Here is a 27,935-nt window from a genome sequence, read left to right on the forward strand (position 1 = left end):
CACTGAAAAGCTTACATTACAAACACAATAAAGCCAGAGTATGACAAACCTAGATAGCATCTTAAAAAGCAGAGACATCACCTTGCCAACAAAGGTCCGTATAGGTAAAGCTATGGTTTTCCCAGTAGTGATGTATGGAAGTGAGAGCTGGACCATAATGAAGGCTGATCGCCAAAGAATTGATGCTTTTGAATTATGGTGCTGGAGGAGACTCTTGAGAGTCCCATGGACAGCAAGATCAAACCTATCCATTCTGAAGGAAATCAGCCCTGAGTGCTCACTGGAAGGACAGATCCTGAAGCTGAGGCTCCAATACTTTGGCCACCTCATGAGAAGAGAAGACTCCCTGGAAAAGACCCTGATGCTGGGAAAGATGGAGGGCACAAGGAGAAGGGGACGACAGAGGACGAGATGGTTGGACAGTGTTCTTGAAGCTACCAGCATGAGTTTGACTAAACTGCAGGAGGCAGTGGAAGACAGAAGTGCCTGGCGTGCTCTGGTTCATGAGGTCACGAAGAGTCAGACACGACTAAACGACTAAACAACAACAACCTATCAACTCTCCACTCCTCAATAGTCTCCTTTGCTTACCTCCCAATTCTCACCTCCCATCTCCTCCCATCACTGGTCCTGGTAGTTAGGAATGATGGGAGTTGTAGTCCAACAACATCTGGGGACCCAAGTTGAGAAAGGCTGGCCTAGGCTAATAATACCACATAGGATGATATATCTTGAAAACCTTGTATGAGAACTGCATCTGCATCCCTCATCCCCAACATACTTTCATTATGATCACAGAGACAACTTACAAATGGGATTTCTTCTCAGGCGGTAATAATCCTTGAGCACGCATTCGTTCTTGGTGTTCCTCAATATGAAGTAGCTTACCATACAATTCCTAGAATAGATACAAGGGTGAGCTCCACTTAAAATCTTTTTGCTGAAAATTTTGGCATCAAATATCAGTTAGAAGTTCAACATTGTCTCACAACTAATGTAACTAATCTGTAGAAAGGGCTCTTACTACCTGAAAATGGAGACAATGTATGTACTTTTGTAACCCAAGAAAATCCTTAATAAAAACAATTATTGTGTGTGTGTGTGTTAGAAGTTCAGCTGCAAGACTACAGTACCACAACTCCCATATTTCCCCTCGAACTGTGGTACAAAGGGGCACAGCACATACCTTAACTAATTTCAGTTATAACAAACCATTGTGACCAGTGGTTTGTCTGTAGTAATAACCAAAAGAAAAACAATGAAATTCTTCAAACAATCCTGGCTCTTTAGCTGTAGAATCACCCGATTTAAGCCAGAATACAAAAGAATAAGGACGTTTACCTGATTACAACTTCCTGAAAAGAGGTTCTGACTGAACACTCGACAATGGTGTATCTGTCTCTAAACAAACAATAAGTGATAAGCTGATAACAAACCTTGCCTTCCAATTGTGGTTTGGAGAGAAACAAACCACAAGCCCAAGTTGCACATAATGGTAAATCAGCTGTTGGTTTGCTTCCTCCCAGCACAGCAATAGCAAGAGCCAGGGAGTAGCACACTATAAAGCAGCATGCTGCTCAATCATATAAAACCATAGTTTACTGATTTATTATTCAGCATTTGGACTCAGCTATACAGCTGCCAATAAAACGTTTTAAGTGTGTTTTAAGTGCAAGATACAATGTGACACTAGATGGCGATGGAAAGCCTTATGAAAAATTCATTGTATTTTTAAAAACACTTTTTAAAAAAAGCATTTTCAGAATGTTTTTTTTTATGTGTGTAGATTTCACCTTTGAATCAGGTTCCAGGAACTGATATAATTTCTATTACATTCTTCTCTACGTACCAGCAACCCAGGCAATTCAGGACCTTTGGAAGAGGGTGGGATAAGAGATGGTCTTGCCCATGTAAGAAATACAACACTGCTGACTACCCTTTTAAAATGGAAGCTTGTCACATGAAGCAAGCCAAACCATAAAAATTGCAGTGCACACATTCATCTCTATTCTTCTCTATAACAATCTGATAGCAGGCTCTGAAAACTTCCTTCAAGCCTATGGGGGAAGATTACAGGTTGCTATGTCCCATTATCCTTGCGAGGTCCTTCATTCTTGAGATTGGTAATGATGCTCTACATGGATGGAAGAAGAGGAAGATGTTGCTTCACTTATTGTGTTAGCTGGAATTATAGCTACATGGCCACTTTTACTCCATTATGATTCTAACAACATGGTGAATTGCTCGTTTCCCATTTGTAGCCATGCAGTGAACAAACGGTTACCTACACTTGGGATCTGTCTTGTAGTTTCTCAGACTGAAACCTTGAGACATTTGCACACCAATATGTTTTGAGAGCCCTTACCAAATAACCTCTCTAGTTTCAGAGCCTTCAGCTGACTATGCCTGGACATTTTCAAGTTTCTCTGTGAATTCATGGACTGCAAACTTTTAAAAAGAGTCAAGCTGTGCACCAGACTCACAGCCAATGGCGCATGCAATGCAAACACAACCTTGATAACCATTCTGTCTTCCTGAACACTGGCAAAAAAATCCCTTCTCCCGGCCCTGTTATAATGCTGTGTGAATGTGCCTAGGTCATAATAGCCCACAAGATACCATACAGCTCCTCAAAGGATGGGCATTTTCAGTTCACCTTTGGCTAAATGTATTTCACCACCCTCACTTATTTTTCTCAAATACAGTCTAGATTGGGGGGGGGGGGGAGATAACCTAAAGAGTTTTTATCTACTGACAAGGGTACATTGTGACATGGGAAGTTTTACTTGCTCATTTCAGATCCCATTTCCTTCATTCCTCAAAACACTCTGGCTGTTCTTAAATTTTATTGATGTGCATAGCTATAAAGGAAGGCATGTGCAAAATTATTTACAGGATAACAAATCAATGGACAGGATAATGATGCATGCTATCTTGCAATGGTATAAGAATCTGAGAAGCATGTCACTCGGCAAATGTTCACATCTGAAGCATTTCAGAAAGGAATTCTTGCTTCTTCAGAACGGATAGGTGAAGATTTAACTAACAGTTTCCAGAGGCAACAGCAAAGTCATAAATATACATGCCTATATCCCTTACAAATGTGGCCATTATGCAGTAGATTTTATAAGATACTTGTGAGCCATATATATATTGCCATAAAACAGGAGGACTTAATCCTCAATCTTGTCAATTAACAAGACAGACAGTTTTAAACAAAGCTGTTGCTGAATAGTAAGTTAAGAGCAAGCACCAGGCTACTGGATCTTTGAACTATATCTTAAACAAACATAGTAGGTTATCAACATCATCAATACATTTAGACTTAGTTCTCTTGCCCCCAGGCTCAGAAGCACTGGAGAGAGGAAATAGGTGGAGTTCATATGCAACCAATATCTTAAAATGCCAGACACAGATTCTATAAGTTGCTGTTAGTTGGAAAACATCCTTCTGGTCTGTTTTTGCATTCTGTTTCTTAATTTGTTACATACAGCTTTACATATACGACATAACATGTTTGGGTTTCCAATGCCATTTTAAACAAGCCAATAATGCAACCTTGTAAAAGATGAATGATATTCTGAAGACTTCTAGTACAGCGGTTCCCAATTGATGGTTCACAGAAATTCAATAATTTAAGGGGTTAAGACATTTCAGGATGCAGCTGAATTTGCAACTAAAGAAACCATTTACATCCTAAACTCTTTTCAACAAACAGAGAAACAAAGATGAAACTGGGAATAGAAATGCTAAAGTAGTAATAAGCTTTAACATGTAAGCAGCATATGAAATGGAATATACAAGATGGATGATGGTCAGTGTAGATGCTACAAGGAAGCCTATTCATATTGCATCCAGTAACCTATATAAATGGCAGGGTGGCTGGCTCAACTGAAATAAATAACTGAAATATGACAGTAAAGCAAATGGTAATAGACACGTGTAGGCAAAATGTATTTTATAAAAAATTTAAATATTGCAAATTATAAAAGGCTATGAGCACAAGATACAGTAAAAAAGTGAAATTATTTTACATTTACTTTTTAAAGTGTCAGTTTGGCACTTAACAAGTATCTCTCTAATTTCCATTAGCCTACGATTCTCATCTTTAACACCCTTACACATATTTCACATTTCCTGAGCAGAAGATGGGATGAGTCCTGTTTAATGAAATGATTTATATCACTCTTTTTAATGAAGACATCTCTAAACGCCCTGACACGAGTTAAGTAAATTTACAAATATTCTACAATGATTGCATTTCTGTTTGTCAAAAGGATTTCGTGTGCAGGAAGATTTTAATCAAGTGGTGAGCACAGCTATTCTTTGAAAAGGCCGTGTGTCTCAGGAAAACCTCACATGCCGCTTTCAAAAGGCAAGCAATGGGTAAAAAAAATAAAAATAAAAGTTGGGCGCCTTGTAATTTTTTTTTTAATTTCTTCATTATGATGGAATGCAAGAAAACATCTTGCCCTTGGCTTGCTCTGTTTCAGCCAAAACAAATGCAAATGGCCTGTCAGATGACAGCTGCTTGATAAGGCTCCTCGACAAGACCTGCATGCTTTACTTTTTTCCGTGAAACTTGGGATGAAAGGCAGAAGGCAGGAAGAGAATTAATGTAGCATACAGTCTAAAGGCAATGCTACAACCGTGATTAAGTAGAAAAGCTAAAAGGCACAGATTTTCCACAGCCTCTCTGCGTGCAACCCATCCGTGTAACAAGTTGACAGGCCTAGCGCGTCAGCTCCATCATCCTCTCCGACAGCTAAAACGCAGCGCTGCATCCCTTTTCAGAGAAAATTTGCGTCTGCACCATGAAGCGTTGTACATTATTTCTTAGCACTGCAGGGGGCTCAAGTCCATATGGAACCTTCACAAATATTACCACAGATCAAACCAGCAGCGTTTCGAGGCAGATTTGACATACCTATTTAAATGAACAGTAGGGGTCCTCGGGCTGCCTCAGGCTGTGCAGGAGAAAACCTCTCTGGAAAGCCTACGCTGCAGCTCCATTACTCAGCAAAGACACACTCTACATTTATCATTCATTTCATTTCTGCCAGGGCAAGAAGCTCATTTGCCCAAGGTCAACCAAAAGAAAAAATAATTCCTCTCTTCTCCCTCTACAGAAATAAATGTACCTGACAAGTGGGGATTTTGTCCTTTGGGTGTGTGGAGTACAAACACACACCAGATAATTCTAAAATGCACAGTAAAGCCATGGTGTTTTTTTGTTTTTGTTTTTTCAGAGGAAGTCCTCTAATTGGTACTGCAACCAGAAGTAGATACCAAGGGAAACAAGAGTTCAGTGGCATCACCAGGCTGAAAAGTTATCAATCAGATTAATAGATAGATAGATAGATAGATAGATAGATAGATAGATAGATAGATAGATAGATATAGATATAGATATAGATATATATAGATATATATATTCTATAACTGAACTTCAGTACACAATTCATTCTACCGTGGACACTTGGGTTGCAAACGTGATCCGTGCAGGAGTTCTACAAAGAGACAACATGCATCAAATACTATCAATATGTTCCTTCTGTAGGAAATAGGTTTAGAGATTCTTTAGTGATGCCCTTCGGTTATTCTTGGACTCCAACTCCCATCAGCTAAGGACTAACACAACAACCACAATGATCAGGCATGAGGCTTAGGATTTCTACCACTACCAATGTTCATGTCCTAACACAATGCAGTAGTGGGCAACAGCATGTGGGTGGCTCCCACATTCTCTACCCAGATTTGTACCAGCACCGAGTCACTGTCAAAGTGGATTTAGAGAACCGAGAGCCACGAAGTACCCATGCTCTATGGAGAGGCTGTTCTTTGTAGTCTCCGAGTAAAAAAATGTAAAAGTGGTTGAGGCTAGTGCTTTACTCAGGATCCCGATTTTAAACAAAGCAATGTGAACTCCAGTGGAATGCACACCAATTCTCATGTTTGAAAGGGTAGGATAGCTGCCAGTCAAAACACAGCACTGGCCTCTTGCAATTTTCCTGTGTGCTCAAATGTCAAGCTATTACAAGTAAATGTAAATTAAAGCTTTAAACCTGCTTCACACATTATCTAATATGGCCGTCAGTAAGAAACATCTAGCTGCCTTCTGCAACTTTCCTCTCCTTCAAGAATACTGTACATTTTAAAAAGGATTACCATACAAATTTGCCTCTGGTCAATCTTTCGTTAGTATTTTACTTATCACAGTCTGAAATTCTTTCATAGCAAGACTGGTTTAGTAACTATGGGGGAAACCAAAGCTAATAGTCATTCCTTCCTTTGGTAACGCGTTTGCCCTAAGAAAATTACGACAAACATACACATTATGTAATAAGTGGCCATTATTTTGGTCCACTAGGAAAAAAGCCATTAGATAACTTACATGCATTACAGAATAATAGGACTGCTTGCCAGTGTAAAAGAGAAAGTGAAATGGGCGGCCATCTTTGTCCCACTGGATTGCTTAAGGAAAAGAAACAAGGAGGCAAATGTAATGGTAATCACAGAAGTCTAAAAAACAAACTATAGTTTAAACAGGAATAATAAAACCCCATGCAGCACCCAGAACCCCCTCCCATACTGTTCAGAGAATGCCAGGATATTCTCTGCGGTTAATTTTTTATAAAAAGACAACGTTGGCACCACAATCTCAACTAATAATTTATCCCACTGCTTAACCATGCTAAGGTTATGATCCTGTCTAATATGTGACAGTTCTTCACTCTAAGCTTATTACCTCTCAGCCTGGTCTTACTGGTCACAGAAACTAAGCATTTATAGAAACATTTAGCATAATAAAAAGGCACATACTACCTCAGCCTTATCTATTTGCAGCTAAATATGTTTATTTCTATAATATAGCCCAATACTAGCTCCCAGTGATCTAAATTGAACTTGCTTCCAAGTGTTCATGCTCTGTATTGCAATCTCAAGTTGGCATCAGGCACATTTACACAGGGAATTATAGCAAAGCACACACAGAAGAGAAACCAACAAGAATGAACTGGTATGAAAAGTGCAGCTCCAGATTAGATAAAGATATACCAGCAATGTAGAGGTGCAACTACGGCAACAGGCTGCGGTCAGCTCTTTTAAAAACATATACCGTTCCCATCAAACTAAAAAGTCAAGATATTTAAGGACCAAGATTTGTGAACCTTAAGGATAAGATATAAACACTGTGATTAGTGACTGCAGAAAGCTTTACCACCACCTGCAAGGTAAAAAGTTGTGGAATTCCACTGTCCCAATATTACTTTTGCGTTGAGGTCGCCAATAAATTTCACGATCTCTTTGGTCAACTGAGAAATGACCATAGGAAGATTAAAAGAAGAGCAAAATAACAAATAAAGGAATCACACAAATATGGCCTGGGATCCAAAGGGCCTGGCAAATTATTCTGCATACCTAAAGAGTATTGAACTTGTTTTATTATTTTTACTATATCCTCAACCCCCAATGACACACAGCAAGCCACTTCTGAAACAGGTATTCCGAAGCAGTCTGTGATGTGTCAAGGGTATCTTTGCTTGCTAGTGAGGAAGGGACCCCTGACCATTAGGTCCAGTCGTGGCCGACTCTGGGGTTGCTGCACTCATCTTGCTTTATTGGCCGAGGGAACTGGCGTACAGCTTCCGGGTCATGTGGCCAGCATGACTAAGCTGCTTCTGGCGAACCGGAGCAGCGCACGGAAACGCCATTTACCTTCCCGCCGGAGCAGTACCTATTTATCTACTTGCACTTTTGACGTGCTTTCGAACCACTAGGTTGGCAGGAGCAGGGACCGAGCAATGGGAGCTCACCCCGTCGCGGTGATTCGAACCTGCCGACCTTCTGCTCTGTGGTTTAACCCACAGCGCCACCCACAACATATAAAAACCCAGTGGGCATGGCAAAATTCCAGGTGCACATTTAGTAGCTTTTTGTATCCCAGCTTTCGTGTACATGTGAACATAACAGAAAACAACTTAAGTGGTTTCACATACACAGTCTACCTCCACATACCTCTTTGCTTTGGAAACAATTCTTCGGGATGCTGTTTAAAAATATAATAAAATAGAGAAATGTTAGCACAACTTATACAAAAACTCTCTTTATATCTACAGCACTGAATCGTGTTCTTACCTTCATTACAGGTCTGGCCCTTTTGTCAAACAGACCAGAAGGAAAGAGATAGGCAATAGCTTTCTGCAAGAAGAGAAAAATAAGAATTTGTTAAAAATCAAAAACAAAAAAACCATTTATTGATGATAATAAGAGTCATAAATTACAGCTCTCATCTCAGGAAATCTAGCACAGAGATGGGTAGACTTTATGCCTGTGGGATCTATACCCTTTGACTTTCTTTTTACTAGATCTCCAAGTTGAGGTAGATAAAAAATACTACTGGAGAGGCAGATGGACCAACATACAGTATTTATTGAGAAGCAAGGCCTCTGAGCATATGCTAAGCCCCAGAACAAAACTCACAGTCCTTTCACACACAAATTCACTCCTGATTTCCTCCTAAGCCTTCTTTGTTTCAGCAGTCTTATTTTGGATGGAAAGTACCCTTTGTGTTCTTGCCATTCTTCAACGATTGGGAGACAGAAACCCTTGTCAATCTGCTGCAAATCACTCTGAGGTCTACTGGCAGATCATGGTCTCCTTTCAGCCAGCCACATAAATTTGCCTACGATTCATCAACTCAGATCATATTAACTGTGAAGGTTAAACTCATACACTACCTTCCTAATTTGGGAACATGTATAATCCAATACCCTCTGTTTGCTTTAGGATGCTGGAGAAGGGAACAGAGTGCCGTTTACCAACAGCCAGCGGGAGTTTGACAGTCTTATTTTGCTTTGGCCTATGCTTCCAGAGAGAGTAGGAGTCCTATTGTGATCCTTGACATCAGCGGCAACTTCCTCTAAAGCATCAGTACATCATCATCATGTGACTTCTAGCAGGTCAAAATAACTGGCCCTGATACACTCTTATTGGCTGCTGCCTTTTTTATCATCACCAATTTTATGATTTGCATTGTTGTGAGTTGCAGGGCAGAAGGGAGGCTATATGCCTGAGTCCCTTCTAATTCCTGGATCCAGTAAGGGTTAAAATCTAAGTAGGAATGGGCCATTAAGGTAACAAAGGAAGTGGCTCTGTGCCAGACAGCCCCTCCCTCAACTCACTGGGAGTCAGAAAGACAAAGGCCAGGGCTGGGATTTGTGTGTGCGAGCTAGAAGCAAGAAGCTTCTAGCTTCTGCAGGGCAGACAGCTGGAAGAGACAGAACCATGCCTGATTCCTGTTTGAATCCAAGCCTGCAGCTATGAGAGAAGCAAGACCCTCTTGGGGTGTTAATGCTCTGAGTCCCTCCATCATAAGCTTAGATTGTTTATATGTGTAAATAAACCTTATATCTTAAAGACACCACAGTATCAGCTATCCCTCATTCCAAGGAAACCAAATCCTGGGTAAGCGCCTGAAACCCCGCACCGCTCAGAGATTGGCGTGTATGCTTCTGGAAAGAAGTACCTGATTTCACTGTGTTGTGTCCAGACACCCATCCTTAAATAGGAAAGACATTGTCTTTTCATGGAGGACACACAGAACCAGTGGAGGCTCCAGATGAAGACTGGGAGGTGGGTTTTGCCAGTGAGTTTTATCCACCAACAGTTTAGATCCAACCCATTGAGATCAACTTGTAAGAAAATAGCTCCAACTCTGTGACACCTCAAGTCTGCATAAGGTCTGATGCACACGCATGCATTTTCCCCACTTGGTTCAGGCTGCAGGTGAAAGCGCTTGCAAGTGCTAGCTATTCCAACTTTTCAGCGAACAAGCAAGTCCGCAATAGCTCTGAGCTCCATGTCAGCAGAGTGCACGAAGCTCTGAGTTGGGCTAATGTGTTTACATTGGTGTGCTAGGAAGATATCTAGGATGACATTTTAATAATTTTAAAGCTATCTAATATAGCATACCTGTGCTACAACGTAGCACAGAGGTTACATAAAATTATGTAAAATTCATTATGATTCTGAACCTTGAACTGTTGCATAAAGAAATACTAGTGCAAGCAAAATTTGTCTACAATGAGAAGAAAAAGTCTCAAGTCTGCAGTTAATATTTCTCTCTCTGAAGAATTGTGTTGTATTGCTGGTTACATTAACTCAAGGCTATTACACACTGATAATATTTTCTGTGGACACAGATTGGTTTGTCAACGCTATCAACCCACTTAATATGCGTGGAGTGTATAAAGACCTCACCTATTACTTTATTAATACCCTATTGGCATTCCAAACAGAAATTCTGAGAATTCAGCAGCAAACAGAAAGGATTAACTTGATTTTCTGGAATGGTATTTTGATTCTCTTAGTGACTTGATGAATTCCCATTTGTTAGTCAATGGGGATATTGTACATATACAGAGTAGGTGAACATTCATTTGTGAACAAATGGGGATTAATTATAATGACAATAGAAAAACCCACTGCAAGCCAACGGATATTAAACACCATATAAAATAACATATCAAAAGAATATATTATGGAATACTGGGACCGACTATGTATACTTATTAAGTAGTCTCTTCAGTGCCAGCTTCTGCTTGATGATTCAAACAATAATTTCAGCTACAAGAGCATAAACACTGACTGTTACATATCTGTAATTAAAGTAGAACAGAGTATTGCCTGTGTACATGCTAAAGAGGTAGAAAACGAGGCGAAGGCAATGATGAGCACAAACTATGAGCGCTCTGCACAAGACTTTTCAAAGACCTGCTTCTTTCTTGGTGGCATTCCCACATCACTGAATGGTAAGAGATCCACTTGGCCCCTCACTGAAAATCTGAACTGAAACCAAATGGCTAAAATGGATTCACATGCACATGCAATCCCAAGTACGGAATTTCCAATAAAATTTCTATCAAAAAGATTTGACAACAGCAAAACTTTCTGCTGGTTTATCATAGAATGGTAGACCTGGAAGGGACCCCAAGTGTCATCTAGTCCAAGCCCCTGCACGGCAGGAATCTTTTGCCCAACATGGGGCTCAAACTCACAACCCTGAGAATTAAATTATCATGCTCAACCTGAGCTAACCTGCAACCTTAAAATCATACTTTTGGGGTGATATGAGATAGCAAGGAGGACATGTTCACTGCAGGAACAGGAAGATCCAGCTGCTAGTGCTGCTCATATCTATCCTGCAAACATATGGCACTCTAAAGCAGTGTTTCCCAACCTTGGGCCTCCAGCTGTTTTTGAACTACAATTCCCATCATTCCTGACCACTGGTCTTGCTAGCTAGGGATGATGGGAGTTGTAGGCCAAAAACATCTGGAGGCCCAAGGTTGGGAAACACTGCTCTAAAGGACAACGACCTAAAGGTGACTTGCTGTGCAATGCTAGAATAAGAAAACTTGCTCTAGCATGTGCCAACATCAGGACTCCTTCAATTAGTGCTATTAGGATGCTGAAATCTTAAGTCAGAACCCTGTTACTGTTCCACAGATCCACGACTTTTTTCACCTTATTATGCGGCTTCCAATGAAAATTGTACTGTTTTCATTCATATCGTGTCATCATGAAGCCCAAGGTACTATAGGGCTCTTAAGCGGTCTAGTCACTGGTGATGCTTAGCTTCAGCAAAGCTATTGCAATTGGTGCCCTCAGACCACAACACTTTTTTGTTTTTTAAAGACAACTTAAAAATGGTTAAAATCACAGCAGAAAGCCCGATTTCTTGTGGACATCTGTATTTATGAAGACCATGCTTTACAGAAGCAGCTCACCACACCATCTCCTTAAACTCGGGGCAGCTTCAGATGTGATCTTTGCTGCAATGCAAGATCCTGATGCTGAATGAAATAAGAGAGAAACTGTGGCACACAAGTGCAAGTTAAGAAGGGGCTTTGTTTTACAAATGTTGTTCAGTATTAATATGATGAAAATCTTTGGAGGCCCATGTATTTCTCCAAGTGTCTTAGGGTCATAAAAGCGACAAAATACGCTGTGCCAAGATTAGAGGTTGGGACTTCAGTAGCAGACAGGTGCCTCACGTTTTCCAAAAGGTAGCTACTAGAGCAGTGCTGGTGAGCTGACCAATGCATACCATCACTCTACAAATAACACTTTTAAGTCTATTCCTTCTATGAAAAAGAAACAAACTCCTGATGACTCACTTCTCATTTCTTCTCTACCAAAAAGTTCTAATTTATTTTTTAATTGAGACTTTAAAGAAAAGGTGTGGCATTCAACTCAGTTTTACTCAAAGTAATCCCACTGCCATTAATGTGGCCGGGGCAACCCAGCCAGATGGGTGGAGTATAAATAATAAAATTATTGTTATTATTATTGTTAATGGACCTAACTTAGTCATGTTCAGTAATTTCTCTTATTTTATTACTTTATTTATATCCTACCCTTTAATCATACTGGAACTCAAGGCAGCTTACACAAATTGAAACAGCCTACACCGAGTACGGCTTAGTTGACTACCACTCAAATAATTCTGTTCAAACAACTAAAGAAGCTGAAAGAAAGCATCCAGTCCAAATTACAGGTGTCTTGAAAATATTAATTACCAAATGTTTAATGCATATGTATTCAATACTAGTCACAATTTTTTAAAAAAATGTTTGATTCGTATGCAACTATAGCAACACAGTTTTTCAGTTTTGATTAATCTGATTGTTTTTGACTTGTCTGTCTCTTCTTTTGGATAAATGTGCAAGCAGCAGCAGAGCTTATCTTAAGTCTGAAGAAGGTGGGCTACAGAATTCTAAATGACCCAATATTATTTTATTGTAAAGTTAGTAATATGTACTCGTCTAATTTGTGTTTGATTTGTTTCATAAAAATGTGTTCCTTTATAATTATTATTTATATTCCAATTTGATATTGGGGTGGGGAGACAGCAGCTTATGCTAAGTTGAACATTCAGCTGAAACAGATCTCAAGAAATGGACCTATACATGCCAAATCAAATATGAGCAGAAAAGAAAGATGAATAGGGAGGCTAAAACTGCTGCGGGGGTTATATACTCCCATACATTCAGGACCCAAATTACACAAAAACATTACTCTGGATAAACGTTAAGGATAAAATTAATGTAGACTTTGGCACCCTTTTTTAAGTGAGCTGCAATCACATGTTCTTATGGACCCTGAAGGAAGCAGGAATTACTATAGCCTCACATGGAAAGAAAATAGATACTTTGGCTTCAAGAAAATGTTATCAAGAGGAAGACACATAATTCGTTTTCAAGTACAAACTAGGTCTGATGTTCCGTTTCCAGGTGATATCATCACATAACTGCATGAACCCCAGTATTTTTATTTAGAACTGGGTATAAAAAATGATGTTATGTTACCAGCCAAATGTATAGGCAATATATAAAAAAATAAAGTATTTTCCTGCTTTCTTATAGGAGTCTCTCAACTGATGTTTTATTCTCTTCTGAAATGTAAGTTTTAGCCAACAGGCTTTATAACATCTCCTCCAACTTTCTTTCAACTCCCTTCAAAAGCAACCTACAGCTACTTTATATTTTGTAATAAAAATCAAGGTATCATAAACTTCCCCCTTGGTAGATTTGCAGCAAAAAAGGGGGGTGGGGAGAGACATGTTCTTTTGGAGAAAAGGAAGCTTTCCCTACACCTTTTAATAAATATACTTTACGCAATAAAATTATTCGTCAGAGAGAACTATGCTGCTCTGCCTCTTGGAAAAAGGCATTTGTCAATGAAGTTAAGTTTCTTAAAACATTTGTTTTACATTTATGCATTAGACATTAGGTCATTATGCATTAGGTTGTGGGTTCTAGCCCCACAATGGGTGAAACGGGGATTGGACTAGATGAACCTTGTGGTCCCTTCCAACTCTACAATTCGATGATTCCATGAAATGCTACAGGCAGTCTGCAAATCAGTACAATCCAGACGTTTGGCTTACCCTACCCACAAACTTATTTAGCGCTCACATATACCAACAACTCTCACCTTTCTTTATCAAGCATTGAACAAGGAAGCAGTCTTCAACAGAGGTCCAAAATAAATAACAGGATGATGTGACTGCATTTAATGGATTATAAAATATCATTCCAAGTTGGCTTGGGTACTGGTTGGGCTACCTTTTTTTGAATGGTTATATGTTAATATCATCCAACTGTTCAAAGCTAAGGTGTGTTTGCACCATACATTAAAAATGAAATCACAAAATAAAAGGATTACATTCTCAACCCAGGGAAAAGCACTAGGTCAGGACTGCAATCTCTATTAATTAGGTATCCCAGCTGGGCAGCGGGTATGCAGCTGTTAACTTGATCAATGACTTACCTAAATGTCATCTCTACTGATTCGCTTATAAATTACCAGCAAGTGAGACTAATGTACAGGTGCTAATTTATTTAAACTGTTCTCTACAGTTCTACATAGCTTTATAAACTGCATCTGGCACCTAATGTTAGCTGTCAGTTGTACTTAGACATGCCTGTCCTAACGACTCTGTTCATTAGAAATGAGCACAAATTATGAAATATTGTGAAAAATGATACATCAAATGGAATGGGCAAAGCGAATCAATTAGAGAAACTTCATACTGCATATTCACACATAGGAGAATAAAACATCCGGATTTCAGAGCACGGTCTATAATACCAATTAAAAAGCAATTGGTAGACTTCTGCAGAGTTATATATCAATTTACTGGAGTCCCCCCGCCTCTCCCCAAGACACACAGTTGTAATTTATAGCTTAACTTTTTATTTCTAAAAAATAAAACCACCAGGAAAGCACTACTCTGCGCAAAAAAATATCTCGTGAACGCAATGACAACCCCGTTAACATATTTCTCTGTATGACTTGTTTCAAAACACACACATCCAAAATGCCAGTAAGAAAAAGAACCCTAGGATGTCTACTTTGGAAATGCACGACACACACTGATTAACAGTAGACGACAGGAGATGCATAAGTACTCATCAGAAGGAATTATTACCATTCCAAGTGTAAAGCCTGATAATTCTGCTGCCAGTGCTAAGCGGCTTTTATATTTTTATAACAGAAATTTAATTATGCATAGCAGACACTGTTATACAGCCTAAGTATTTACAACACCTGATGTTATTTGAACAAGCATTACAAGTACTATGCTTTGCTAAGTAAAATGTTGTTCTTTGTTGTCTTCTCTTTTTTTAAAAAAGATAACGTGTTGAACTGGTCTTATACTTGACATCTGCAAGAAGGAGAAAATGAGATTTTTCAGGATATACCTCACTTTTCTCAAGGAAAAGTTTTCTTGAGGAGGTAGTTTGCAATAAACTAGACTTGGGCCTAACTCCTAACTCACAAAGTTGTATCTAAAACCTCCTGTGTTTCTTGGCCACAAGGTTGGGGTTTGGTACAGGATCTTAAGATTACGTCATATTAGGGCTCAATATAGTTTCAGGTGACTTTTTTGTCTTCTTAAAGCATCTTATATTATTGGAAGGAACTGCTGGGGAAGAACTGGCACGTGTGAGTTTAAGAGTCTATCTAACTAGACTGTTTGGAGGCAAGCTGTGTTCTAAAAGACAAGGCACTAGTAAATACATATAAAAGCAGCAGTGTGGTGGGGAGATCATTTTTTGCAGAGAAAAGAGCAAAGAGTTCCACACTCTACCCATGCCTCCTCCCTGCAAAATGAATGAATGATCTCTTCCCCAAATGCTTTTTCCTTGGCCTGATTTCAAGATCAGAACTTATCCCTTACAAAGGTGGGAGGGAGAGGCAGTCAACCAAGTTAGGGGACTGAGGGATGAAAGAAGGCAAGGAATGAGTTCAACTGCCCCATTCTCGCCCACTGCTTCATTCCCTATTTTTGCAAATACACAAGGGAAAGTAACACTTTCCGTTTTGATTTTTACCAGGCCCAGCATTCAAATAGGGATGCTGGCAATCACTTTGACCGGGCTGCTGAAATTTCCCACTGCAGGACGAATTGGAGTAACTGCCCCTGGCTAGTGTAAATCAAAGCTTCTCCATCCTACGCATTAGTTGTTATACGCTCATTTCCAGGCCAATCTTCCTTTCTGCAAAAAGAATGTTGGAGTCATCACTGACTTGTTTGGGCTACATCACTAACACCTCCTGGCTGCTGTGGCACATGCTACCTAGGATCAGAGAGAAAAGCGTCCCGGTATGTGTTTTGAACCAGCGGCATTGTTAGGAGTAGCACAGGAGTCTCAGCTTTTTTGGCACTGGGCTTACGGAATCATCCACCATTTTAAACTGACCAGAGCCAAATCTGTGCCCCAAATCTTAACAATCTCCCTTCAATCTCAGGGGAGGTCAACAAGCATTGAATTGGTCTGTTAGCCTTAACGAAGTTAATAAACATGAGGAAATGCAAGTAATTCAAGCTTAAAGAACTGACTTGCTTATTATAAGGTTTTTAATGCTGACACAGACTCTCTAGTGTGTGCCTTTACATCAAAGCTGCTCAGAGATCAATGCAACTCCATATAAACATGGCTTCATGCTGAGGCATGCAATGTGGAGGTCAAAACTTGAACCAGTCTAATAAATAAATTTGTACTGGGGGGGTGGCATATTATAAATCTCTCCCTTTGTCCCAGTAGCACAAGAGCTTTTGGCTGTACACTGTAGAACCAACCAGCAAGGTGCATGTGCCATTCTGGAAAGAATCAGGAAAAAGGATAGGACCAAAAGGGAAGATAAGACTATTTTTAAAAACTGAAACAACAAGGAGAATTAAAATTGCCCTGCTAGATCAGAACAGTTGTGCAATATTTTGTTTTCAACATGGCCACCTACACAGCCTGCTTTCCACCATTTGTAGGTAAGTTAACGTGCTTCCATCTTGCTCGTCACAGCACCCAGTATTCAGAGATATTCTGCTTCTTTATGTGGAAGTTACATTAAACTGCAATGGCTCACAACTACTGACATTTTGTGCCATACCATCAAAAAATAACACAGGGTAGAATGTGGTGGGGTGGGAGAGATTAGATTGGAGGGAAGAAGGAAATATTAGTTCCAATGATTTTTTTTATTTTATTTGATCAGCAAAGCACCTAACACAGGGACAACCAGAAAGAATTAAAGCTCAATGTCAAATATGTACTTGAAGTCACAAATCAAAAGCGGAACAGGCATGTTTACTCTGAATAACCTCCTGTAGGTCTTGCTCCAAAATAAGCATGCAGAGTTGCAACCCAAGTGTTGGCCCTAAGTGTTGAAAAAGGTCACTTGCCAATGCTAGCTGTTATAGTATCATACATGAAACCCCAGCATAAGTCTACCCAGCAGGTCAAATTACGGGTAAATGCTTCCAAATGCTATATAAACCTTGATAGTGGTTCTTACGACCTAAGATCAAGGGGATTATCCATTAGTAGTTTTAAAAAGAACCTGCTGTGCTTTAGCAAGGTATAGTATAGAGTTCTGCAGTGTGATGCCTGACCTCGCACAGTAGTAGGGGTAGAATCTCTATTCAGAGCCACAGTTGCAATGTTTTCTATGTATAGTAGCATTCGCTTGTACGCTGACAGTTCGATTAAAATTCACGGAGAGCTGAGGGGCTCATGCTGAAGCAAAGAGCTTTCAATTCTGAAACCCTGCAGTAAATTACTTCTCCAACTGAGCAACCATACTTACATCAATATCCTCTTGGGTAAAAGTTTCTGGATCTTCTCCCATCATGTTGGCTAAATGTCTCTTTCCTATGTTGAAATCTTCAGTCTGTTTTTTGATAAAAGCTTCTGTGTACTTTTCAGGTCCTGAAGCGGCAACATTTTTCCTCTGCACTGTTGTGGTAGTGCAGATCAGTCTTAATGTCTAGGGAAGGGAAACACAGATCACAAACCTCAAAATAAAAAGGACAGCATGGATCAAGGCATAGAATCCGGCAACTGTGCTGAAGCTAAGACAGTCTGGACTCCTCAGTGCCTGGTAGAGACACTACCAGGGAACTCTTTTTATGCTGCCTTTATTTCACTGACGGAAGATAGATAGGCAGGATATAACTGTAGAAAAACACATATACAGATGTAAGCTCACTTGAATTCTTGGATAAATTATACTGTCCCAAATGCATAACCCATCTCACAGGGCTATTGCCGTGGAGCTAAGATGCATCTTAAACTCCAATACATTTTAAAATTTAATACATGTTAACATAAGACAATCCACTTAATTTTCCAGTTAAATACTACTGGAACACTTCCAGGGATCTGGAGCTTGTGATTTATATGAACTGAGTGAAATTTCATTGTTCCTTTCAAACATAAAGCTCTAAAGTAGAGGTAGGAAACTTGTGATCCTCCAGATGTTGGATTCCAATTCCCACCAGCATCAGCCAGCAGGAGAGATGATGGGACTTATAGCCCAGTAGCATCTGAAGGGGCCACATCCCTATTCTAGAAGAAGAAGAAAAGCCCTATTCTAGAAAAGAAGTGATGTGGCAAGATTAATTATTGCTCTGTAAATATCTGGCATCTGCTCTGTAAATAAATTCTCATTAGGGGCTATTGTTTTCCGAGAAACTTGGTTTTCTGAGACAGATGTCACAATGAAGCAAGTAATCATTTGTTTTTCAAAATGCCTGCCTTTAAACATACAAGACGTATTTTATTTACATATCCCCAACTAATATAACTAATAATCAGGTAACGTGTTCCTATGATATTTCTGGCAAGAACACAGATAAGGAAGGTGGAAGATAGGTCTAGGTCACTTATGGTAAGTGTTGGCAAAGAAAACAGGGGTGGGATGGGAAGAAGGAAGAGAAAAGGAGCTGTAAAGAATTCTATGTGCCTAAACCTTCAGTAAAACAGGTTACTTAGTTTTCAATATTTTCATGCACCTGATTTTTCAGAAGCGAATGAAACTCAGAACATTCAAGAGGCCAAATTTCACACACCTCAAATCCAATCTGGCTCACATCCTCTTTCATGTGTTAGCTAACAGATGTAAAAAAAATAATGATAGAAATATATATGTCTTGAGTGCACTGAGAATATATTAAGGCTGCATTTCATAAGCACATTTACTTGGAATAAGTCTCACTGAACTCAGTGTAACTAATTTACAAGAATACAGTCTTAGTACCATATACTGTATTGAATGCATGCGTGCAAACACTTATTTTTAAAGAAATTCTACACCGTTCTTGGTAAATGTTGACCAATTCTTAAAACTTCAGATTATGAGGACTCAAAGCTTTTTAGCATATTTGCCTACCATATTGACTAAGACAGCCCATTTTAAAAGCCTGGCTGACAGTTTTGGCTGAGCAATTTACTTCCTCCCTCTTAAAACCCTAGTGCGATTGCCATCAATGCCTACTAGCGAATACAATTTCTGCTCAAAACAATGGTCCAAAAGACAGTTATCTTCTGGCTTTTATGGAATCCTGTAAGATATGGCTAGACAGATTTGTTTTTCTTTTACCAAGATAATCAGTGGGTAAGACAACTGTAATTTCAATCAAGCACTCTGCCAAAGGAACAGAAGAATCACTGGCAAAGCAGTAATGGCTCAAGCTTGGCAAAGAGCCATCCTTATGCACTACTTTATTTGTCCTGTGTTCATATTAACAAAGCTTCTCAGCAGTCTAATTATTCCATAAACAGATTACTGGAGTTGTCTCCCTGGAAAGAAACAAGAAAAAGAAATGGGAGGGTGGAAAAGAAGTTGGAAGGTGAAATCTTGTAGATCTACTCAACAGTTTTGCTAGAGAGCAATTTAAGGAGTTGGCCATCTAGTGGTCAAATCTTTTAGGCTCCAATGTGACACATATTCTTACTTCAGTTTGAGTTCTGTGCCTTGTGTGTCTAGCTATACAGATCTACCCAAAAGAAAGTCCCAAGGATTTCAAAAGAGAGCCTATTCCCAACAAGTCACAAGCTAAAGTTTCTGGCCTTTTTTGCTGTCCAATAGCTGAAGTGCTGAATTCAGATATGAAATATTTGCCTCATGCCAAAAGAAATAAAGTGACCTTCCTATTATTCCTTGTATTACCCCTTACCAGTAGCACTCTTGTCATAAAAAGCAAGCCCCAGTTATAGAACCAATGGCATCTTGTCCTGATGCCACACAAGAGCATTTCTTTGGTGATATCCCAACCATCTTTTATGTAGTTAAATATGAGCTTTCAAGGTCTGAAAACCACTGCAGAAACAAGGACAATGATGAGTCCTAGGGAGGCAGAGCTCAGTGGCTCTTCCCACTTTCCAGGAATAGAAAATGGTACTGGGAAAAGTGATTTCTTGGCTTTTCTCTTTTAACCTGGATAGTATTTTTCATCCATGACAGATAAATACATTAGCCTGCCCAGATACTTTTAAGTATTGTCACATGCTCCCTAGTTCCAAGATATGAGGTGTTCAAGAGGCAGAACACCAGGGATTTGGATGAGAAGGGCACTGGAGGTTTATGGTGTATTTGTAATATTTGCATTACTTAGAAATATATAAGCAGAGCATTAGCAGGATGATCAATCTGCCTTCAGAAGGCAGATTTTGCATAAACTGTGGCTCCCCCCTACAGGCTCCACCAGCTAGACTGAAACTGTTAGAAGCTGGTGAATAGGCAAGAGAGAGTGCTCTCTCTGTCTCTGTCACAAGCACACACATGCTTTTAGACCCAACCCCTGTAGGTGAATTGTCCACACAGGGAACCACCTACACACATTATTTTTTAGTCAAACAGAAGCAAACTCAAAGAGGCTTATTTCTGAGTAGACAAGCATAGGATTTTAAAGTAAGAGATGTTTACTTAATTATTTGCAGGTAATTCTGTATTAAAGCTGCAAGACACTGCTAGCATTATTTTGATCCCTAATTTATTACTATTATGTTGAAAATCAGCGGCATAGCTGCACTTTTTTTAGACAAACCCCAAAGTTGTTGAGCTTTTTTGAGCCAAAAAACAAGATTTTTCAACTGACTCCTAAGATCCAGGACAAAGAACTGCCTTTCGGAAATCCGCACCCCCCCCCCCCCGAAATCCCAGTAATGTCCAGGAAAATCCAGACGTATGGCAACCCTAGAATCTGGCTATATTGGTATGATGGTAATATTGCTGTTGCAACCTACTTTAGGTCAAGTCACAACCCAGTAGTAAGTCCTAGTCCACCAACTGAAGACCAGTGTCCTGTCTGTTCATCCTGGTAGTACTGTTTTGTATATTGCATTGCCTTGAACGTTATTATAGATAGATAGATAGATAGATTCTTTATTGTCATTACACAAGTGCAACATTGCACAAGTGCAACGAAATTGGATGCCATCCCTTAAAAAACAACAAAAGCAAAACAACAACAACAACCAAACAAACCACATTCCAGCCACACCCACACCCACACCCACACCCATTAAACTCCCAGGTCACACTATCGAGTTACAGCATTCAAAAAGGCCACAGCTCTTGGATAGAAACTATTTTTCAGTCTATTTGTCCTTGACTTGATGTTTCTATATCTCCTGCCAGAAGGCAGTAGAGCAAACAGACTGTATCCCGGGTGAGATGAATCCTGCAGGATGTTGTTTGCTTTCCTAAGACAACGGGAACCGTACAGTTCTTCCAAAGATGGGAGAGGATGACCAATAATCCTTTGGGCTGTGGTTATGACCTTCTGGAGCACCTTCCTCTCCCTAGCTGTACAACTGGAGAACCAAGCACAAATACAGTATGTGAGAATGCTCTCTATGGAGCCTCGGTAGAAGGACACCAGCAGTCTCTCACTCAGATTGTTCTTCTTTAAAAGTCTGAGGAAATAAATTCTCTGCTGGGCCTTCTTCACCAGAGCAGTGGTATTTGCGCTCCAAGTCATGCCCTGATCGATAGTCACTCCCAAAAACCTGAATTCCGCCACCCTCTCCACCCGTTCCCCGTTGATATACAAGGGCTGAATGTCCGCCTTTTTTCCCCTGTAATCCACCACCAATTCCTTGGTCTTAGCCGTATTAAGAGCCAGATTGTTCTCTCCACACCAAACACAGAGCCGCTCCACCTCGTCCCGATAGGCGGACTCATCCCCTCCTGAAATGAGCCCCACCACCGTAGTGTCATCAGCAAACTTGATGATTTTGTTGCTGGAATAGATGGCTGTACAGTCATACGTATAGAGAGTATAGAGCAGGGGACTCAACACACAACCCTGTGGTGAGCCGGTGTTAAGGCTAAGGGCTTTGGACATATGTGACCCTACTCTAACCCTCTGAGAACGTTCTGACAAAAAATCCAAAACCCAGAGACAGGTGGAGTTGGAGAGTCCAATCGCCTCTAGCTTGGACACCAGTCTATGGGGGAGGATAGTGTTAAAAGCAGAGCTAAAATCCACAAACAGCAGCCTCACATAACTCCCCGGCTGCTCCAGATGGGACAGAGCAGCATGGAGAGTGGTGGTGATTATGGCCCCAGACTTGTAAGCATCCATTCATTAATATAAGGCATAAGTTGTATTAATCAAAATTTAAGTGGGGAAGAGTCAGAGCTGAGTGGGAGAGCATCTGCTTTGCATGCATCAGTCCCTGGCATCTCCAGGTAAGGCTGGTGAAGACACCTGGAAACCCACTGCTAGAAAGCTCAGACAAACATCTTTCCACAGGGCCTGCAAGACAGAGCTGTTACACCAGGCCTTTGGCCAAGGCACAGTCTGACCCCCTCCTTTGGTAATCCTCACAGAACTCTAGCCCAATGGTTGCCATTAATTTGATTTTGAACTGATTTTAAAATGAATTGATTTTAGAATGCTGTGTTACTTTTTTTGTTGTTAACCGCTCTGAGCCTGGCTTTGGCTGGGGAGGGTGGGATATAAATAAAATTTTATTATTATTTTTATTAAATACTGAGTTAGATGGACCAATGGACTGATTCAATATAAGACAGATCCTACCAATATAAGCCTATACATATTACAAAAAACAAAAAAACAAGCGGGGGCCTTTCTCTGGTGGCACTTGAGTTTTGGAATTCCCTCCCTCCCACCCACCTCAAATGTGACGGACACAAATTTTATTTGGTTTTAGCTACCAGTTAAAAGCTCATTTCTTTGTTGATGCTTTTGGTAGGGAGGGCTTGTGAGGAGGCGCAGTCAGCATTGATTGTGCTGTTTGCAGGAACAGTTAGGTACTACTATGCTGAGAATTTTAGTGTTGGTCACGTGATACGATAGCAGCATGCAACAAGTTTCTATTTCATTAGGTGACCCTGCTCTGGGACAGAAATTAATTAAATAAAGCAAGCAAGCAAGCAAGCAAGGCGAAATACGTACTGAGTTATATTCCATTTGCCAGCTTAAGGAGTTCTTAAATGTTTAAATTCAAACCAGAACACGGCTGCAACATTTCATGTAGCAAATTGGGAGAGCCCATCCTTGCAAACTGTTACATTCCATCAATTATCCTCACATTGCCCATGGTTGCTCTTCACTAGCACCTCAGCACCCACTTGTAAGGGTGGGGGAATTTGCTGTGCAATGGCTGAACAGTAACATTTCATTTTTGTGCCATAGAACGCAACAAGAAAAATACACTGATAACAATAATGCTATTAATATTATCAATCCTTCTGAACATGCATTTCAAATAATATAGCTTCTTAAATCATTTTTAAGCAGAACAATTAAATTATCATTAATACGTAACTTAAAACATATAAAACTATACTGAAATGTTGGGGGACAAGAATTTCTTTGACAATACAGTAAGAATGGGGACCAAACTTAAAGAAAATTGTTTTGTCCATATCCTGTTTATTTCAATATTAAGTAATATTTTAATTTTGACATCACAGCCAATTTCCAAACCTTATTTATCCTGTCACTAATATGAGGAGGCAATAGGTGAGTTTTCAGTTTCTGGGAAAACAACATCCTCGCTGCAATGATCATCTCTAGATTAGTTGTAGTCTAAATATTCTCTTTGGATTAAAGTGTAATTTAGTAACAATAGCAGAATAACTCATAATATAGAAATTTACAAAATTAACATCTAACTGTTATTGTAAGTAACTTCCTTATCCTTATTCACCACACTTAGTACAACTGAAGTTAAATACCACCTTGACATTACTTTCAAGCAGTTTTCTCTTATAGTTTGATTTAACAAAAAGAATGAGCTCTAGCAATTTCCTGATTTCCATGGGGATCCTATTTCCAGTATCCCGCACCCATTTAATCATGTAATGAGGATTCTCATTCACAATCATACCTCTGTTTCACAAAATAAATTCAAAACAATTTTTATCTTTTTAGGACAGTATCCTCAAACTGTTAAACCTCTTAAGAACCTATCAAATATAAAATTCTTTTAAATCTCTTAAGAATCTCTTAAACGTCATGTAACAACACTGTGTATATGAAGTATTTAAACCATCATAAATTCTCAGGATGCAAATAGTTTTTAATTGTTGAGTAACTGCTCATATTTCTGGTTTTTATTAATCTTTCTAGGTAATCCTTCCAGCATCATATGTCAAAGTCTGATAAAATCAGGTGAAATAGTGGGCATTACATTCCCATATCTTTAACACAGTTGATACAGTTTTTGACTGTTGTTCTACAAGTTCTATCTTCCTACAGTATTTTGTGCAATGTGATTTTCGTAAATAATGATACATGTTGTTCAACAGTGTCCTATACAAGTACAGGCCCTCTTGTCTCACACCTTGGATTATCCCAAGTCCTTTTTGCATAATGATAACCAGGTTTCTTCTGTGCTGTATAGATGCCATATATTGCAGCAAAGGAAAGTTGGCTTCTAAACTTGGTCTTGGTACTTTGCGGTATAATTCTGGCTTCTCCTCTGCCTAGCGGAGCAGGTGTGCAGGTGAGCAATGGCATGAACTGCACTTGCACCTTCTGCAACCTGAAAAGCACCCCCCCCCGCCCACCCACTTTTTCAGTTACAAGAGACAGAAACCTGTGTTTAGGACAGCCCCAACCAAAGAAAAAGATGCCCCAATAGCTCCAATTAAATCCTTCCTCTGTTGCAATGAAGTACTCTGGCAGGCTTGAGAGCTTGGGCCTTAGAAGCTGCCTGTCAAGAAGGAAGCTCCCTCTACAACAGAGACTGGAAGCAGGAGAAGAACAGAGCTCTCAACTGCAGTTAGCTTGTTTTGGAAATTGGCAAGGCTAGGTGATGGGTCTGGCTTTCAAAGGAGCCAGCAGATTGGAAGGGCAGCACTCAGTCTTTTTTCAAGAGACCACTCTGTATGGTTATACTTTCTATCCTTACCTTTACCCTTTGCGTATAACTACCGGAAACCCATTTGGTTGTTAAGTTACAGCTCTTGTGTGAACCTTATTGGGGATTCCTCTCCTACAACTCTTCCCCTCTTTCTTCTCAAATCAGCTTATTGATTTAAGGATCCTATGCTCTTTTAAAATGTGTGTGGGGGGGTATTGGGTTGTTGTTGTTGTTATTTTGATTATGTATTGGGTGGTTTTATATTTTGATTTTATTCTGTGAACTGCCCTGAGACCTGCGGGTAGAGGGTGGTATAATTGATAAATTAGTTAAATTTTTTTTGAGCTCAAGGGGGCTCCTGACCCTGCCAGGCTATGATGTGGTGGCAGCTGAACTATGCAAAACTGAAACTGGTTAATGGGAGAGCCCAGCTGAGAATTTATCTGTAGTTGAAAGCAAAGCATACCCAAACAGATGAGACATATTCACAAACAGAACCACCACATTTATTATTCATTATGATTCATGATGGTTTCCTCTCCTTATTCTTCTTCCAGTTAAATCAGGGCTAAACATGCACGCACCTTTGCCCTTATACCTTAAAAACATTTGGTTTGCAGATTAGGACCCAGTTAGCTCATCGCTAGGCAGAGATTTGAACCTGTGTCTCTCTGGTCATAATCCACCACTCTACCCATTATACCACACTGAGCCTCCTGATTTAGGACTGAGAATAGTTTTCTTGAATCCAAGTGTCATTGGATTATTATTATTGATTAAATACATCGTCAAAAAGAGAATGAACTTTACCCGTGTCATTTCTCCCTGTAGTGTTGGGCTCCTCTCATTACTGTGAGCCTATATGGTTTAATTGCATTTCATTATTTTACATTGTTGCAATGCACAATTACAGAAATCATTTGTAATAATCCTTATTGTAATAACCTGCAGCTACATAAGCGTACTGTATATATTTAAAGAAGATAAATAAATAAGTTAATTTGCATATGCGTAAGATATTAAAAATAAATTTAAGGAACTGCAGAAAGAGGGAGAAAGGAAGTCAAGTTTTAAAATGTCAAAATGATTGTAAAAACAGTGAAATGTATATATCTGAAAAGTATATATAAAATAATAAAATAAGGAAGTTGCTCCACAGCACAAAAAATAATAATACAGGGATCCCTTGTGATAAGGAGCAGAACACAACGTTTGTATATAAAAAATGATGGGCGTGGGAGGCGTGTGGTCTTCCAGATGTGACTGCAGGCCCAACTCCTATCATAACATGTATGTGTATGTGTGTAAATTTTTGTGTGTGTAAAGAATAATTTATTTGTACCCCACCCACCTGACTGGGTGTACAGTGGTACCTCTAGTTGCGGACACGATCCATTCCGGGGTGCCGTTCACACCCCAAAATGTCTGCAACTAGAGCAGCGCTTCTGCGCAAGCGTGGAGCGCGATAGAGTGCTTCTGCGCATGTGTGAAGTGCGCAAAACGCTTCTGCGCATGCGGCGATACCCGGAAATATACACTTGCCGTGTTTGCAAGCCGAAAAGATGCAACATGAACCTAACGAAACACGAGGTATGACTGTGTGTGTGTGTGTGTGTGTATACACACACACACACACACACACACACACACACATAGTATGTGTATCTATATTTGTGTCTGTGTAGAGAGAGCCGTGACTTTAATGCCAAAGTACGACCGCAGGCATTTCACAGCCCTGCCACATAAACCTATTGACAGGCATGCGAGGTGGGAAGGCAGAAAGCGATTTGACTCGAGTCAACTTCGGACTACGGAGCAACGTTTTCTGAACACGGAGGAAGGAAAGATTTCGGGGACTGAAGTTACCTCACATGGGACTTGGGGGGGGGGGGAGGTGGCATGGGAGAGAAAAAACAGCGCATGCGCCGCCGAGCGCTCAGAAACCGGCAGCTCTTTACGTGAGCGGCTACTCCCCTCCCCCCCCCCCGCGCTCTCTCTCTTCCTCCCTCCCTTCTCACTTACCTTCGGCCCCGCCAACCGCTTCCCCGTCCTCAGCGCCCCGCTCCACGCGCGGCTCCCGAGCAGCACGCGCCCAACAGCCGCCACTACCATATTTGCTAAGGGAGAGAAGGGCGGGGCAAACGGAGAGACCCCTCCCCTATCTGCCGTATTCCGTTCAGCGGCCCTCCAACTGTCGCACACGCAGCAGCACGACGGCGGAGACGTCGCGCCTGATTGGCCGCAAAACGCGGCGAGCGGGTGGGCGGGGGGAGTGTTGGAGGGATGAAGAGAGGACGCTCCGCCCTCAGGAGGAGTCATGTGACTCTCGAGCTGTGAAGCCGCAAAGCCATTCATAGTTATGTAGCCACGCGTGCAACTTAAGTCTGAGTGGGAAGGGGAGCAGCATATATATATTTTGCTTGCCTGTTTCTGTTTTGAACCCCGGGGAGCCGCAAAACCCCGAGGAAGGAGGAAAGGCTGCTATTTTTTCAGGACTGTCCGCAGTTGCCAGATGTTTAGAAGAAAAATAATGAGTGGCTGCTGTGTAATCTCCCAACCGTTGGATATTCAGCATTATTAAGGAACATCTATGGATAACCGACTGGATCTGCAGTAGTTCTGCAATAAAAAAGTAGATAGGGTTGCAGGTGGCTTGGGTGTCTACCTACACACTGTGCCTTTAAAACGTATTCAAAGCGCTTTTTCTGCCCCCCTTCTCAAAGATTTCTAGGTACAGTAGTTTGT

General features: G+C 40.3%; 1 protein-coding gene across 1 annotated transcript in view; it reads right to left on the reverse strand.

Annotated features, from left to right (window-relative positions):
* Nucleotides 1–27,369, reverse strand: part of MRPS9 (mitochondrial ribosomal protein S9) — a 38,012-nt gene extending 10,643 nt beyond the window's left edge. The window contains exons 1-6 of the mRNA XM_081907458.1: nt 27,213–27,369; nt 17,656–17,835; nt 8,137–8,199; nt 8,017–8,047; nt 6,395–6,474; nt 810–898 (exon numbers count right to left, since the gene is read on the reverse strand). Of these exons, the coding sequence (XP_081763584.1) occupies nt 810–898; nt 6,395–6,474; nt 8,017–8,047; nt 8,137–8,199; nt 17,656–17,835; nt 27,213–27,302 (533 nt within the window). The 5' untranslated portion in view covers nt 27,303–27,369. The remainder of the gene's footprint in view (nt 1–809; nt 899–6,394; nt 6,475–8,016; nt 8,048–8,136; nt 8,200–17,655; nt 17,836–27,212) is intronic.
* Between the last annotated feature and the right edge of the window lie 566 nt (nt 27,370–27,935).

This window comes from Podarcis melisellensis, assembly GCF_964234715.1.
Source record: "Podarcis melisellensis genome assembly, chromosome: 4".
Taxonomy (NCBI): Eukaryota; Metazoa; Chordata; class Lepidosauria; order Squamata; family Lacertidae; genus Podarcis; species Podarcis melisellensis.